The sequence below is a fragment of the Emys orbicularis genome, chromosome 2 (assembly GCF_028017835.1).
Source record: "Emys orbicularis isolate rEmyOrb1 chromosome 2, rEmyOrb1.hap1, whole genome shotgun sequence".
NCBI lineage: Eukaryota > Metazoa > Chordata > Testudines > Emydidae > Emys > Emys orbicularis.
Genome location: NC_088684.1, coordinates 117,686,849 through 117,703,857, shown reverse-complemented (window position 1 = coordinate 117,703,857; position 17,009 = coordinate 117,686,849). Strand labels below are relative to the sequence as shown.

Sequence of the window (17,009 nt, the reverse complement as noted above, 5' to 3'; positions counted from 1 at the left end):
ATAGTTTCTGGCTTTTATGTAGTCTCTTCTGGTACAGTATTATGTGAAATAGCGTATGAACATCTCTCACCCACCAGAAGCTTGTAAAAGCAAACATGAAAAAGATCACAGAATATATTTAAATAAAGTTGCTTATATCAAGCCACAAACTGTTACATTGTTTAAAAGGTTACACTTCTAAAGTTTTAAATAAGCTACTAGGCATGTACAGTACATTAATTCTCTCCACCATGTCACTTCCCCTTCTCCCACCAAAGCTAACCCAAGACACTGATTGATTAGTCACGTCTCAAGGGGTGTGTCTGTTTTTAAGTCATATTGCACAAAATTTATGACATAAATGAGACTTCTCTTTTCCTGGCAAAAGTTTTTATCCCAACCCCACCCCCCTTTTAATAATGTAGCCTCCTGGCACTATAAAATTGAAGTTCCTATATTAATGCTAATGAAAAATGCATAATGTTTCTCAAACCCTAAACTCTGCAATAAAGGGGACTCAAGTAGCTTAATGTATTTTCCATCTTAAATTTAACCTTCCTGAAAACTAAAAACAATCCTTCACACATTAGCTTTGTCCTCTTTGCAAAATTGATTCTCTTCTCCCCTACCATCCTCAGGTAAGTCACATAGCATTTGCTTCGATTATCGTTTTTACCAATACCACTGTAAGTATTGGCTAAATCTGGAAATAAGTAGTTTGTTTGCCTGTGATTTTTGCTTTCTACAGACAAACGTAACATACTGGCCAGATTCTGATCTGCATTACACAGTTGTACATTTAGAGTAACTCCATTCAAGTGAGACTTAGAGTGGACAGGTCTATGGATGATTTACACTACAATTATTAATTTGCACTATCATAACAGTAGAATGTGGGCCTCTAGATGTAGGTTTTATATAAAAGTCTTTACCTTAGATTTTATTTTAAAAGTAAAAAAAGAATAGCCACCACCAGATTATTATAGTATTTTGTTCAAATTTTGAACTTTAATTCTATAGTGCCTCCAAGAAACAAATCCCTAAAAAAAGCACTTTAGAATTTAAAGACATATGCATTAATCATTTTGTTCTGCCTCAGTTGCACCTTAGGTTGGTGGTTACAGAAGCCCATGAGTATCTTAAGGCTTGATTCAGGCATCGACAAAGATGGTGATAAGTCTCTGCCAGAGTTTTAATTCTACAATTCAGAAAACAAGTATATATTTGAACTCTTCTGTTAATATACACTGAATGTAAAAGCATTACTGACCATGCACAAAAACAATTAAGACAAGATGGTCTCATACCTACCGTGCAACTTAATGTTAATATTTACCTAAAATAAACTGAAGGGCAAACGTAGATCTCAACCTAATAGTATTTGCTTAGCCAAACACAAATTAATCTACTTGGAAAGGAAAAAGGTCATTTATATACAATGAACTACAATTGTATACACAGACATGATTTTTGAGCTAAGAATAGGATACCAACTACATGAATGTAGCAAACAGTTTCCTAAACTACAACTTTGTGATAACCAATCTATCCTCTGGCAGCAGCTAATAGGTTGATTCTTTGTAGTGTATGTTTAATACACCCTTCCTCAACTGCCATCTGACATTCTTCTGGAGTTTGCCCCATGCACCAGTGCCCTTTTTAGAATCCAGTGAGAAGAGGGGAAGGTATTTAAAGTGCAGTTTTACTCTGAAAAGTAACTAAAAAGGGCTTATTGGGATTCCACTTTTGTGTCTCAATTCTCTTTATATTGAGCTCAGAAAACTAATTCCCAACCCTGCAAACTACATCTGGGTTCTGAATCATCAAGCCAGATTCTTTCCTCCTTGTGCATCGTAGCCCATAAAAGGCTGTGTAGGCAAAATCTGGTCCTGTGCAACCTCATCTGCCTTCAGTGGCGCTGCACAGATATAAGCTGAACAGTAGACAATTCCACTTATGATATATATTAAATAGAATTCACCTCATTTCCTCTTAGCTGCATTGAGTCTACAGTGATGAGTAAAAAAGCAGTTAATTTTTGACACCGGAGTCAGCAAGTTATTTTACAGAACCCAAAGTATGCCAAGAATCACCACTGTATAAAAATTACTGTACTGCCCCGTGAGCTTACAATCTGGTTTCAGACAAGATACAAGAAAGTAGCAACAGAGTATGCTGGGAATGAGCGCAGAAGGCAACACAGCAAAGGCAAGCACTGTTTTTTAGCATACAAATATCTATATTAATACTGAATAGACATAAGAAGCTGATCTTTTGGGTAAGAAAAAGCCATGACAAGTCTTCTGGCAGTTCTACTCTGATTTTACAATTTAATTTACTGTGTTTCTCTTCTTCCCCCAGAGTATCTCTCATGCATAATAGGGTAACACTAGTGGCCCTCTAGCAGAAGCACCCCGTCACTCTCAGCCTGGCTCAGGAGTAGCTCTCACACATCAGGGTCAGTAGATTATGGATCCCACACCATGACTTGGGCTCACAGCCAGTGCTGAAACTGCAGTGTAAAAATAGGGAATAGTGCCATGCTGAGAGGCGTGATCACTCACTCTGCTAGGTACAAATTAAAAATTCCATGATGCTATTCTTACCATTTACAAAAAGTATTTCCTCATCTCAAAATAAACCACAGTAAAATCTGAGATTGCTGAGCATATTAAATTGTTAGTTGCATTTGCCTAGTACTGCTGCACTACATATGGCTAACTTACTGCTCTGAACTACTAGAACTTCAATACAACAAGTATAATAGTTTTTTATTCCATCACCCCTTCCTGTTCAATGCATCTTGGGGGTTAATAGGAGGATGTGTGAGGAAATTTGAACTACATTGTCTTCCACACACAATGTCATTCAACTTTTCCCATCTTTTCCAACACAGAGCCAGTGAGGTGGAGCCCACTAACAGATGGGGGCAGGAAGGAGAGCTAGCTGCCTGAGGCTCACTCTAGATATGACTGAAGTTTGTAGGTTTGTGGAAGAAAGTAATGAAATTGTCACTCCTGTCGGGTGTGGGGAGGAATGATATGTTTGTTACACAGGTTTGCAACATTGGGGTCTTGTTGCATGTACCAGCTGTGCTGGGCATTCCAGTAACAAACAGATACCAAATATAAATTAATCATTTGGGAATTTTTCCACTGCATGCAGACTAGAGTTGCCAACTTTCTAATCGTACAAAACTGAACACGCTAGGTCCCACCCCCTTCCCCGAGGCCCTGCCCCCACTCACTACATTCCCCCTCCCTCAGTGGCTCGCTCTCCCCCACCCTCACTCACTTTCACTGGGCTGGGGGTTGGGGTGCAGGAGAGGGTGGGCTCTAACTGGGGGTGCGGGGCTCCAGGGTGGGGCCAGAAATGAGGGGTTCAGGGTGCGGGAGGAGGCTCCAGTTTGGGGGGTGGGGCCGAGGGATTCAGAATGCAGTAGGGGCTGAGGGTTGGGGTGTGTGGGGGGTGCAGGCTCTGGTATGGGGCTGGGGATGTGGGGTGCAGGAGGAGGCTCCAGGCTGCGGGGGTGGGCCCGAGGGATTTGGAGTGCGGGAGGTGGCTGCAGGTTGAGATGTGGGAGGGGGTGAGGGCTCTGGGGGGGCCAGGGATGAGGGGTTTGGGGTGCAGGAGGGGGCTCCAGGCTGGGGCCAAGGGATTTGGAGTGCAGGAGGGGGCTGTGGGTTGGGGTACAGGTTCTGGGCTGGGGGTGCAGGAGGAGGCTCCGAGTTTGGGGGGGCTCAGGGCTGGGGCGGAGGGGGTTGGGATGCAGGCACTCTTTAGGCAGCTCCCGGGCAGCAGGGCAGCGGGGCTAAGGCAGGCTCCCTGCCTGTCCTGACTCCGCACTGCGCCCCGGAAACGGCCAGCAGGTCAGGGTCCTAGGCCGGGGAGGCCCAGGAGGCTCCGCACACTGCTCTTGCCTGCAGGCACCGCCCCCCCAGCTCCCACTGGCTGTGGTTCCTGGCCAATGGGAATGTGAAGTCGGTGCTCAGGGCAGGGCACGGAGCCCCGTGACACGCCCCCGCCTAAGAGCCGGACCTGCTGGACGCTTTCATGGCGCAGTGCGGTGCCCCAGGACAGGTAGAGATTAGCCTGCCTTAGCCCTTCTAATGCCCCAGTCGGTGGTGCTGACTGGAGCCACCAGGGTCCCTTTTCGACCTGGCATTCCAGTCAAAAACTGGACACCTGACAACCCTAATGCAGCCTTCACCACGGTCATCCATGCTGGTCACATCAAGGGTGGGTTACTGTAACTAACATGCATTACATGCAACTTCACCTTAAGATCATCTGGAAATTGCAGCTAGCTCTGCACTCTGGTTACAAGATATTAAATAGGACTCCAGTAGCAGCACATTATACCTGTGCTCCATGATCTGCACTGACTCCCAACTGACTTCCAGGTGAAGTTTCTAATCTCAGAAGTCCTGAACAGTTTGGGCCCTGCTCTGATGCAGAGAGCACCTCTATCCTGGTGTGATTCCAAGAAAACTGAGATCACCATAGGTGCTCAAGCAACAGCCAGTTTAAACCAAGTCAAGGCATTCTTAGGTGGTGAGTCTTCAAAGGAAATGTTACTTCCCTCCTTTCCCCTCATGTCTGCCAGAGCCTGGATTTGATTCTGGGTATGCAGCACGGTGGGTTTTGCCAGTCTTTCTCGGGGGACAATAGATAGAAGAATTTTGTTGCCACTCTGCTTGTTTATAAATATTTAATTATTCAAGCTTTGTACACAAGTTAAGATTTAATGCATTTTATATATCTAAATAAAAATTATATAGGAGCACAAAACCCACACCAAATAATGAATAAAAAGCTAAATACAAATAATTCAGGACAATTTATACAAAAACTACTTACCATGGAGCATAGAATTTAATAAAGGTAACCCCTTTAGCAATGGTTTGGTCAAAGTCTTTTTCAGAGAGAGACAGGACTGTAGCCTGTTAAGAGAAACATAATTCAAAACTGTATAAGAAATCAGTCCTTTGAACTCCTGAAATATGTTAAAGAGAAACTCACAAACCTGTTGCTGTCACTACCATGATATCTATTCAATAAGATTAGCAGTGTATGCCACTGCTAACCCCCAAATGACATCTTTCCCTTATATGCAAAGAAATTAAAATATTTCAAGGTCATTTTCACCCATTTTTTGAAAAATGCAGTGTACCCAAATATATAACTTTGTAGTATCTGAAAGGCTAAGTGTCTAGCAGCTAATGAACCTTCAACTTCATTTTCATATGCTGTCATGCAATTTCCTATGGAATCACTGAGCTAACAATTAATCTGAAGGGTTAAAAAAATACTAATGTGTGAATTAAATGAGCTATCTAGGCTATTCTGATAATATCTTTAAAAGCTCTCCTACTGTATTATTACTTTATGTAATGTAAACAGACTTGTCACTAGAAACAAACATTTGCATGTCAAGTGTAAAATGCAAACCCCTCACCAAGTATGGATTTCATACACGCTTTTTAGTAAGTGGTAGCTGAATGGTGGGAGGAGAGAGGAAAAAAACAAAAAAAGGACAGCATTTTGCTTATGAGTAGTATAGTCGTTTGAATTGACATAAAACTGAGTTCAGTCTACCAAATAAGGATTAAACCTCTGCTCTAAAAATTGTGTGCGGGAGAGGGCGGGCTTCAAATGATAAGTCTGTGATGACTGACCAAATCTACTTTCTATAAAAGCCTCAGGTTACAACTGGGAATAAATGAAAGAGGGAACTTACAATACTACTTCTTACCCCAATAAAAAAGGATCTTTTACTTTAAGAGAACAAAAATCAAAGAGGAAAAGACATCAATAAGTTTAATTAAAAAACTTCTCTGTATTTCTCATTTTTATATTAAAACAGTCAAATCTAAGATGAAAAAGTCAATTCACTAAAGCCCTATCTTAGATAAAACACTGAAATTCAACATTACAGTATTAAAGATGTCGGTTAACAACATTTACAAAAAATATTGTTAGGTCATGAAACTACATGTAATTATTTTATTAAGCTTGATTTTATCTGAAAATTAGATATTAAACTTTGACCTATAAATTACCAGAGGAACAAATAATCTCCCACATGTATTATAATTTTATATGTTCACTACCATCCCACATTTTGTGGGCATAACAAACACTTATTTCGCAAACCACAAATATTATATAAACCGAACTTAGGCTGTACTTGTGGATGTTACAATTTCTCAATGATATTTGCACATTAGTTGCAATAAAAACCAAAGATGAAAAGCAGAAGTGTGTGGTTGTTGTTTTTTTTATTAAAAAAAAGATAAAAACCTAAAGTGATGAAGTATGACCACGTAGAGTACTAATGGATTTTTATTACCATTTGCTTGGCAATCTGCACGACTCCCTGTAGCTCCAACACACAATTAATGCAGTCATTCCAAACTCAAAACTTTTACTGCCATAATCTGCCACACTATCACACATTCATGTTTCCCTCCGCAATTCTTGCTCTTCCCCCACCTTCTGTGGGATTTTTCCCCTCCATCCTTCCTTTCCTTATTAATACAGTAACTTTGTTTTTCAGATGCTCACCTATTCCTGCTGTCTCTTTCCCATTTCAGGTCAGAATCCTGTTTGTGACAATCATCTCCACAACAACCAAATGTGATGTCACAAGGATTCTGACTATGTGAAAGACACACAAGATGCAATTTAGTAGACAAAAAAAATGAAGTTCATTTTTTAAAATCTATCAATAGATGGATATACATGCAACTAGCTAAACAATTTACTGTGACTATAATGACATATGGACAGATTTTTTTCTTCAGTTTTCCAATGCATCAGGTTAGTAAAAGCATCAGAAAGGCTTAAGGTTATACGTTTCTCAACAGCAACTGCTAAACTACAATGTTAAATACTAACTTTATTAAAAGTTTTGCATGCAAACATTTTTGGCAAGGTTTACAAAGCTATTGTTTACAGGTTACTAAGCTATCATTTTAGCCATCAAAAACTTTGTGGTAAATGACGGAGTGGCAGTAGAGCTGTTGGTATAAAGATTTTTGATATAATTTTACAGCACAGTACCACTTACCTCACCATGAGTGGGTTCTGCAGGCTGCTGTGGAACTTCAGATGGCTTCTCGGCATCTGGGGCTTTCTTGGCATTTTGTAGCTGAGAATCGACATATTCCTTTAATGAATCCAAATCCCTCTTTCCTTTATACTGGTCAGCCTACAATTAATCAAATCATTTGTGAAAATACATATTGTTTGTTTAGCACATAGAGTTTTCTGAAGTTTTGGATTTTATCTAAAGATAAACATGGTAAATATCTGTAATAGAGCATGTAATATGCATATTCAAAATAAAATGCTCTGTGGTCTGTAAACATATGTACTAAGTTTACTCCAAGGATTCAGAATTTGCCATGGAATCCTTCCCTTGTACTTTAGAACCTAAACTTTCATTTAAAAGAAAGATTCAAGATTTTAAAAAGTAGCTGACTAGAGTAAAACATGGAATTAGGAGCACTCAAAATCTTGGCCCCTCATTTCTAAAAGAAGTAAGCCCATGTTTCTAGCTCTCAGGGTCACAAAGATTATCTTCAGTGTGTAAACAGAGTATAAGAAAAAATACAGCAAACTATTGGATTTAGTCTCTATGCTTTAGTTTGATCTGTTGTCACTGTGTTCTGTTGGTTAAGTCTAGTACTTCCTTTGACAACGCTTCAGTTTTGGAATCTCAGATTCCAAAAAGTCCCAGAAGTCTTTGGGGTCAATTTCAGCCCCCTCAGGTGCGAGCTATGAGATGTCCCTTAGATTTGGAATATCTTTTCAAGGTACTGTTTACAAACTTTCCTATACTGTATGAGAGTGAAAAAGACACGCCTCTTTAGTCATCTCCTATGCCTTTGGTGGACACTGCAGATTTATCTTTGCCATTCATATAGTCCATGTCCAAATAGCTGTGGCCTCTTCCGTCCCTCCTCCCACATTCCCAGTCTAAACCAGGGACACCAAAGATCACATGAGAAGTCTGTACCTGCTCATTCTTATCCATTTCAGCCGGGCAGAGCTCTGCCCATTTTTTCTCCACCACCCTTGCAGACCTTATCTACCTCTTTCCAGTACTGATGACATGATGCCAAATTTCTATTATGAGGAGGAAGATGGAGACAATGCTCAACTGGCTGAAGCAGTTCCCCCCCTTATTGAACAGTATTATGACCTTCCCATTGGACAACTATAAAATTTTCCAGGAGTTGCTGGGTCAAATGGTTGGAAGTTTTATTTCTGGATGTCATACTTGTCCAAAGAAACATCTTTCTGATTCTGAGGGGAGTTCAGCATGAGGGAATAGCATGATGTTGATAAAGGCCAACTTGACCTTGCCAGAGATCTGTAATTCACCAGGGCAGTGGCTAAAAAGGAGACTCATCTTTACCAAGCATAACAGCAGAGTTTTTATTTTTTTTCTTCTTAGCCTCTGGTTTTGGAAGCAGCTGAAAGATCCAAGGGAATAGGAGCAACTTTATCTTCACTAATGGATAAGTAGTTCAAAAAATAGACCCATCTTGTCAGGAAAGCCTACTCTGAAGTGACCATAGCTCTTTGTAATGTCTATTAAAGTGTGGTGGTGCTGATGAAATACACTATTATTTGAGTATCAGAGGGGTAGCCGTGTTAGTCTGGATCTGTAAAAAGCAACAAAGAGTCCTGTGGCACCTTAAAGACTAACAGATGTATTGGAGCATAAGCTGCGTCTGACGAAGTGGGTATTCACCCACGAAAGCTTAAGCTCCAATACATCTGTTAGTCTATAAGGTGCCACAGGACTCTCTGTTACTATTATTTGAGGACACTAATAGTCTCTCTTGGAACAACAACATAACGCATCTTGGAAATTGTTTTGGAGGATCAGAATGTTCCCTTGTGCTTAAGAGCCTTTGCTGTGTTGGTCTCTGCTGTTAGGGCTGTGGAGACAGCAGTCAGCTTAAATCACCATTCCCAGCTGTAGTTCTCCCTCCAGAAGTTCAGAGCAGATGTGAAGATTCTGTTACAGGCTTTGATGACCACCTTGGTGGTTATGCTCCACAAAGATTCACATCCTTACCCCAAACTTTTTACTTAAGGTGATTGTTGGCTAATTTGCACTGCAACACAAACCTTCCAGTTTTCTTCCTAATACCAGTTACTTGGGGAAAATAGATGCGTAAACTTGACACAGAGTGATAACTATTTAGATGCAATGATATCTGTTAGAAAGTTACCTAGGCTGTTCACATCTTTTCTGATAGTCTAGAAATGAATTACTAAAAAGACTTCGGAAATGGGTTATTCTTTGTGTTTAGACTTGTTGCAATCGAGTTGATGTCTTCCTGAATAACAAGTTTAGAGCTCATTCCACTAGCTCTAAGGCAGATTAATTTAATAGACTACATAAGCATGACTTAATTTGTAAAGCTAACACTTTCAGCTCTATTCATATGCAGCACTATTCTCACTAATTTGAATCTTACTCCAATGCTTGAAAGCAGTTCCGCGATTCTTGTTTAATTAGTCCTCCTTTAGAGTTACTTCTGGTAAATCTCCCAGATGTGAAGATCTGCAGAGGCAATTCTCTTAGGAGGAAAATATTACTAACAGTAAAGCTTATTTGGTGCTGTTCAAATGTATTGGCTCTGCAAATCTGCACTCATTTCCCTAACCTCTTCAAAGTCCTTCTTGCAATTCTTTGAATTTGGGCAACTGGAGCCACAGGATTCTTATAACCTCACTTCAAATGTTCAGACTTGTGAATTCAACAGGCACTGCTCTGAGCTGATGACTCCAGGGCCATGCAATACCCATGAATGTGAATCTGGAGAGGCAAAATGGGGGGGAAGAGGGGGATTCCCTCTTTTAACTTTGTATTTTGTCTATTTCATCTGTATTTCCAGACACTTTTACATGTAAGGATAAAGTTAGAAGATGAAAATATACCCAGAGTTCTCTCACAAGTTGGTATGTTTTGAGATATCTATCCCTGGTTTATGCACAATCTATTGTTTTTGGTTATTTGCAGACCAGGATGCACAACTATGTTAGAAGTTTTATTTATGGCACAAACAAAAGTAGTCATCACCCCATCCCAAACACTGCCCCATTCATATCGTCTATCTTTACATCTCTTACAAAGAGGCTTTCAAATATATTCAAATAAGCCAACTTCTCCCAACATGCAAGAACGTTCTACAAGCCTGCTTGTCTTCACAGAGGAAGAAAGGGTTTGACCTCGTACTGTATTTGCGGCCTCACCTTTTCACCATTCTTAAACCAGAGGAGGGTGGGATATCCACGAACTTGGTTTTCAGAACAGACTTCATAATGCTGTGTACAGTCAACCTAAAGTTTAAAATAGTTATAATCATTCACTCATATGGAATAAAATCCATGCTGTTCCAATCACAGCATCATACCCTTTATATTTAATCTCTCAAAATATGTATCTACAGAGAAAGGCAAGGTTTGTCAGAAGCTAATTGAAATAATTTACAAGTCTTGTCTTGAAAGCCATTTAAGTCTGTGTTCCAAATCTCTCTCAAGCTGCTCAGGGAGGGTAGAGGCAGAAGCAGAAAAGAACAAAGGCACTATGATTTAATATGCTAGTTAGAACAAGCATTCAGTATTTGCAGAGTGAAAAAAATTACAGCCTGGGCAGCAGGGCACCCAATACTCATGTTAAGAGTTTGAAACTAAATTTTCAGTACAAGGATTTACTGGCTCGGGTTTTTTTTAAATCATATAGGAGTACTCTGAAATCAGAAAGCAAAACAGCTAGTAAGTTGACTTCAATACAAGGGAAATTCCAAATGCTGAGCAACTGGAATTCAAATTAGATTCTAATTTTGCCACAAGCCAATTTGTAAGGACAGATAGTACATCTACACAGGGATAAAAGACCTGCGGTACAGCTGTGGATGGCCCAGGTCAACTGACTTGGACTTGTGGGGCTAAATATTGCTGTGTAGACATTTGGACTTGGGCTGGAGGCTGAGCTCTGGGACCCTCCCCCCTCACAAGGTCCCAGAGCTCAGGCTCCAGCCCAAGCCCAAATGTCTACACAGCAATTTTTTTAGCCCAGAGCCAAAGCAGAAAGCTGAGCCAGCTGACCTGGGACAGCAATTTTTTTTAATCCCTGTGTAGACATACCCTGATTTACAAATCCAATTAATAAGCAAATCAATAATCTACATGTCACGTGCATGGTTTCAGCATCTGCTTGAGATAACACTTAGATTTTTAAAGTTAACATTAGGAACTTTGCGCCACAGATCACTGAAGTGAGGACAACTAAGCAGACTACAGGCAAAAAGTAATAGGTGCTACTGACATTCACCTGGATTACATGAAGGTCATGTTTCCTGCCTACTTAGAGAATCACAGTCTGAGCCAAAACAAGTTTCCAATAGTTTCATGGCATCCTGTTACACAAAACTGGGTAGGCATTGAGACAAGACTAACGGCCTTTATTACGATAAAAAATGCTAAAGCATGCAAGATAGAACACTGGATAAAACAGGACTTTTGAAAACAATGGACTTATAACTCTCTACGTGAAGAGAGACTGGGTAATACTGTAGTAAGAACATACTTAAACCAAGCAATAACTGCACCAGATAGCTCACGCAAACATTCCAGATGCTCAAAAAGTAATCACTACATGCAGCATTTAATACATACAGATAGTATCAAAGGACCAAAATCCTCTAGTACTTTATTCTGAGCAATCTCAGTTGTGTTACCAGATTTCAAAACATTTAAATGTCTCAAAAGACTCTCTGATCTACACCATAAGAAAAGTCTACTCTTACAGAGAGAAAGGAGAGACTGCCACTTCGTCATTAACAGTTTTACTTAGACGTTAATGGCAGCAGTCTTTAAATACCAAGTTAATACCTTTGAAGGTTTAAGAGTTTAAAAAAGTTAGTCTCTATACATTTAGCACCATCAGATAACATTGAGGGATTCAGATTGTTAGACACCAGCATGACTTCGGCATGGGTCAGCAAATAAAGTGAGTAACTGCAGTTGCCAGACCACCTGCATACCTCTGCATAGAAGTCACTTCAGGAACAAATAATAAGCTCCCATGGTAAATACACCACAGAATCTGGTTATCATCCCTAAGGGAAATAGTAAAGCAGGACAAGATATCAGTTTTTAAGACAGAAGTCCCCCAAAAGTCTATACTAATTTTTTTTGTTGGGGGGTGGAGGGAGGATATGAATAGATGAGAAACAACGCATCATGAATGCCTTTATTGGGTCTAAAATTTACAAAGCTATCCAGTTGTATACAGCATATTGGAAGAGGAAGAGTAATTTTTACTACTGAAAATAAATCTTGAAATTGATGAAGCCCTGACAACAGACAAAGGCAGTGCAATACAGAAATCAAAACTGAAAATATTCCTCTCATCATCTACTGTATTCGCCCTTTCTGTTGGTTCATACCTCTGAAACACAGTAATCTGGGTACAGACAAGTTTCTGGCATGCCCTTATTTAAAATGAATAGGTCTTGTCAATTCATCTCCATCAGGATAAATAAAATATCTGGGTCCATGTAGCATATAAGAGAAATAGCCAGCTCAAAATTAAAATGGGATCTGTGAAGGTGAAATGATTTATCAAGTGACAAAATAGAGTAAATAACGTTTGGCTTACAGACTATACAGGATGAGTAGCGTGCTACTTAACTAATGTATTCATCCAAAGGAGGTATATTTCGAGTTTAATAAGAGCTTTCAACCTACCTTGCCAATCTTGACAGTTTCAGAATGTTCAAGAACTGAGGCCAGCTGTTCCCAGGTTGGAGCCAAAGCTTTGCAGTGGCCACACCAAGGGGCAAAGAATTTGATAAAGTGATTACCTTTAAAAGAAAAAGAAAAAAAAAGGCTCAATTCATATGTACCTGAAACAGTGGCTGTCATTAAAGACTAGCTATTTACCACCAATTATAAATTTATCATGGTATTTCCCAGCTTAAGTACAGGTAATTTTGAAAATATAATAGTAAAGATAAAATACTGTAGTGCAGTAAACATTAATTTGTAAATGGTATCCATTGTACAGTACTTCACTTATATTTACAGTTAGTTTGAAATGTCGTAAACTAAACACAGCCACAAATATTTCAGGAGCTAGTTTTTCAATGTCATATCCAAGCACATCAGTGCATAGTTCATGTCTTTCCTCCATCCATACATCTTCACAAAAAACACTGCCAAAGTTAGATGTTTATTAAAAGCATAATAATTTCCATCTAACCATTTGCTAAAATTCCTTATTCTAACAAGAATTCACGTGAGTCAGCTACACTGCTGAAGAGTGGAAAACAGCAGAAGGTCAAAAAGTAAACAGCATAATTTAAAGAGAAAGCTCAAACATTGAATAGATTTCTAAATACAGAAGTGACTGCAATTCAGTTGCTATAAAACTCTATTTGAATTAACTCTCCTTCTTTCCCTGCATTGATCCTCTGTCATCTTCATGTTTGTGTTTATCTAAGTTAAAATTGCAAGCTCTCTGGGATAAGGACTTTTAAAATCTCTGTCATGTAATCCTGGTACATAGGGTCCAATGGGAACAAAACCTAAGGGATAAAGGAGTTCAGGAGAGCTGGCAATTTCTCAAGGAGACAATATTAAACGCACAACTGCCAATTATCCCGATGTAAGGAAATATAGGATGAATAGTAAGAGGCCAACATGACTCCATCAGGAGCTCTTTAATGACCTGAAAATAAAAAAGAAATCCCACAAAAGGTGAAAAATGGACAAATTACTAAGGAGGAGTACAGAAGAACAGCACAAGCATGTAGCGACAAAATCAGAAAGGCTAAGGCACAAAATTAGTTGCACCTAACAGGGGACATAAAAGGTAGTAACAAATGGTACTGTACGTATATTAGGAGCAAGAGAAAGATGAAGGAAAGTGTAGGTCCTCCACTTAGCAGGGAAGGAGAGCTAATAATTAAGGACATCAAGGCGGCTGAAGTATTTAATGCCTATTTCACTAAAAAGGTTAATAGCGACCATATACTCAATGCAATTAATATTAACAAAATGGGGGAAGGAACACAAGTCAAAATGTGGAAAAAACAGGTTAAAGAATATTTAGATAAAGAGAACTTGAGAAGGGCGAACATATTTCCTATTGTTAAAAAGGGTGGGGGGAAGGGGGGCCTGCGGAATTATAGACCAGGCAGCCTAACTTTGACACCCGGATAGATACTGGGGAAAAAAAGATCAATCAATTAGTAAGCACCTAAAAGATACGAGGAATAGCTAGGGTTATAAGTAATAGCAAACATGGATTTGTCAATAACAAATAATTTAGACACCAAGAGTCTAAATCCCACTGGCTGTTGACGAGATTTAGACTCCTAAGTGCCTATATCCCTTCTGAAAATGATATTTAAGCTCCTAAATCAGTTAGGCATTGTGACAGCAAAGCAATGCCTAAATAACTTTAAAAAAAAATGGGCCTCAGTGCTTTAGGCTATGTCTACACTGGCACTTACTGCGGTATAACTTATGTAGCTCAGGGGTGTGAAAAAACAAACACCCCTGAGCAGCGTCGGCGTAGACAGCGCTATGTCAGTGGGTGAGCTTCTCCCGCTGACATAGCTACGCCACTCACGGGGCTGGAGCAGTAAAGCCGACAGGAGAGTTCTCTTCCCGACAGCTTAGAGAGCTTACAGTGGCATCACTGCAGCTCCTCTGCTGTAAACTCTAGTGTAGCCGTAGCAGTCGAGTCAGTAGCATGAAGCACTAACAACATCAAAGCAACTCCATATTAACACAGAATAGAAAGGAACTAAATACAGAGAAAATAACGTCAAATGCTTTTAATGCAAGGACATGGAAAAAGTGTAGTCACAGGAGAAACGAAAGGATGGAAACCTCTTATAATAATGAAGTCTTTTTCACTGCTTCCCCCATCCTTCCCCCCCCCCCCCCCCGCAAAGGCTCCTACTAACAGAACAACTTCACTGTAAATGGAGATTCACTGTAGGCAGGTTCTACTGTAATTCCATTCTAGTTTAAATGTTTGAAAGAAAACTTGAGAGGCAGAGAGAAAGATTGATGAAAATAAGATTTATTGGTACAACTTTCTGTCTTGGATTGTTGCCTTTTTCATATTTTTACTCAATTAGTAACCTCACAATTACTTAGTAGTCTAGTTTCTTAACCAGGAACCATATAAACAAAGATCTAAAAAGTAAGGAATCTAATGACTCAGTCCAGTGGCTTTTTATCTGCAATGAACCTCTGAGTTGGCAAGTGCAGCAAATGTGCCCACCACTTATCACTGCTGCCCCCTGTTCTCTCTTTTATGGTCCATCAGCCATGAATAACTTGACATTTCACATCATTCTGTGTTGTTCCCACAAAATGATGAACCAGTGAAAGCTTCAATGTGCTTTAGTGTTTTAAAAAGGGGTGAGAAATCGCACACAAAAAACAATGCCATTACTGTGAGGCATATTTCAATCCTTACTGGGAAACTATCAATTTGTATTTTTTGTCCAGACAATATAAGCGTTTAATTAGTATGTGGTTTCCAAGTTGAAACATTAGATTTTTTTTTTAAAGTTTACCAAGTTGACATTTCTCATTTAGAATAGGTAGCTAATGCAATGATGATGTAGATTGTACAATCAGAATTATTACTTTTTTAAATACCAAAACTGCACCCAACAACAACAACAACAAAAATTTATGGTGTATACACAATGTTAGATATACAAAACCACAGTAAAAGATTATTTAGTTTGCAAAACAAAGCACTCAAGTTAGGAAATGCCAAATTTAAGAGTTGCCCATGCAACCTTAATTCTGCCCCCTTGTGTGTCTACCCTCTGCACTGAAAGAGACAGGCATCCAATGAAAAAAATACCATGTGATCATGTAATTAAAAACGGTCTTATAATGCAATCTTAAATCTGGTATTTCCTCACTTTCAAGTACTGGACTTTGTATTAAAAAAAAAAGAAAAGGTAAAGGTAAAAAAAATTATTTAGGTTACAATTTCTTAGGTTTTTGAAATCGACTGGAATCCAGAACCTTCAGCACTGCGTCACAGACTTCTATCACTTGAACTACGGAAATAACTACATTACTTAGCAATAGAGGAAGGCTATTATCCCAGAATGGAGCATGGGGCTCAGGGTGTGCTAGGTCCAGGGATGACTGAGGGGAGCCCAGTCTGGCTCTCCCTTCCCCAAACCATGGAGTTGGGGGAGCTCCTGACCCACGTGATAGCCCCAGAGGGCAGGGATGGACCACTGGGGCAATAGGCTGTGTCAGGGGTGGGAGTGGGGGTAGGAGAGAGAGCCTGACCTAGCTCTCCTTCCATGATCGCCCACTCTAATGCTACCTGAATGGAATTCCATGGGACAAGAAAAAGTCATCTCTCTAGCCCCAGGGTGTTGTCCGTGTTGAATTTCAAAGGCCTGTTCCAAACAATGGAGGTGCTAGAGTTCGTAAAGTTACAAGAATCTTTTATAATTGAAAGTATTATGCAACCTAAATATAGAATAAATATAAAATCTCTGAAGATTCTATCCTCACTGAGCATATCGCAGCTCTTACATGTGACTGGACTCCTCTCCTGTGGTCCCAATGACTCAATCCTGCTGGCACCTAACCAGTGTAGGAAAGGAAGCCTTCTGATTTGAATGCAGATTGGACAAAAACTGGACCAGGGAGGAGGGAAAGGAGCAGACTTGCACAAAGAGTCTGGAAAGAGTGGGACTTGGAAGGGGGGGGAATTATGACTGGATGCTGGAGACTGGGACTAGCTGGGCAAGGAGACGAGGAGCCAGTAAAGGAAACATGGGGTGGAGACCCTGGGAGCTGGTGAGGGAAACTGGAGACACGGGGAGACTGGGAACTACTTGGCTAGGCAAAGGAACACTGAGATGGGATGAGGACTGTGGTTCATGGGGAGAGCTGAGGCTTGCTGAACCAAGATACTGGGACAAAAAGTCAGGGATATATAT

General features: G+C 40.0%; 1 protein-coding gene across 1 annotated transcript in view; it reads right to left on the bottom strand.

The window, feature by feature from the left end:
* Positions 1-17,009, bottom strand: part of TXNDC5 (thioredoxin domain containing 5) — a 35,526-nt gene that overhangs the window by 2,503 nt on the left and 16,014 nt on the right. The window contains exons 5-8 of the mRNA XM_065399276.1: positions 12,757-12,872; positions 10,258-10,344; positions 7,052-7,192; positions 4,840-4,922 (exon numbers count right to left, since the gene is read on the bottom strand). Of these exons, the coding sequence (XP_065255348.1) occupies positions 4,840-4,922; positions 7,052-7,192; positions 10,258-10,344; positions 12,757-12,872 (427 nt within the window). The remainder of the gene's footprint in view (positions 1-4,839; positions 4,923-7,051; positions 7,193-10,257; positions 10,345-12,756; positions 12,873-17,009) is intronic.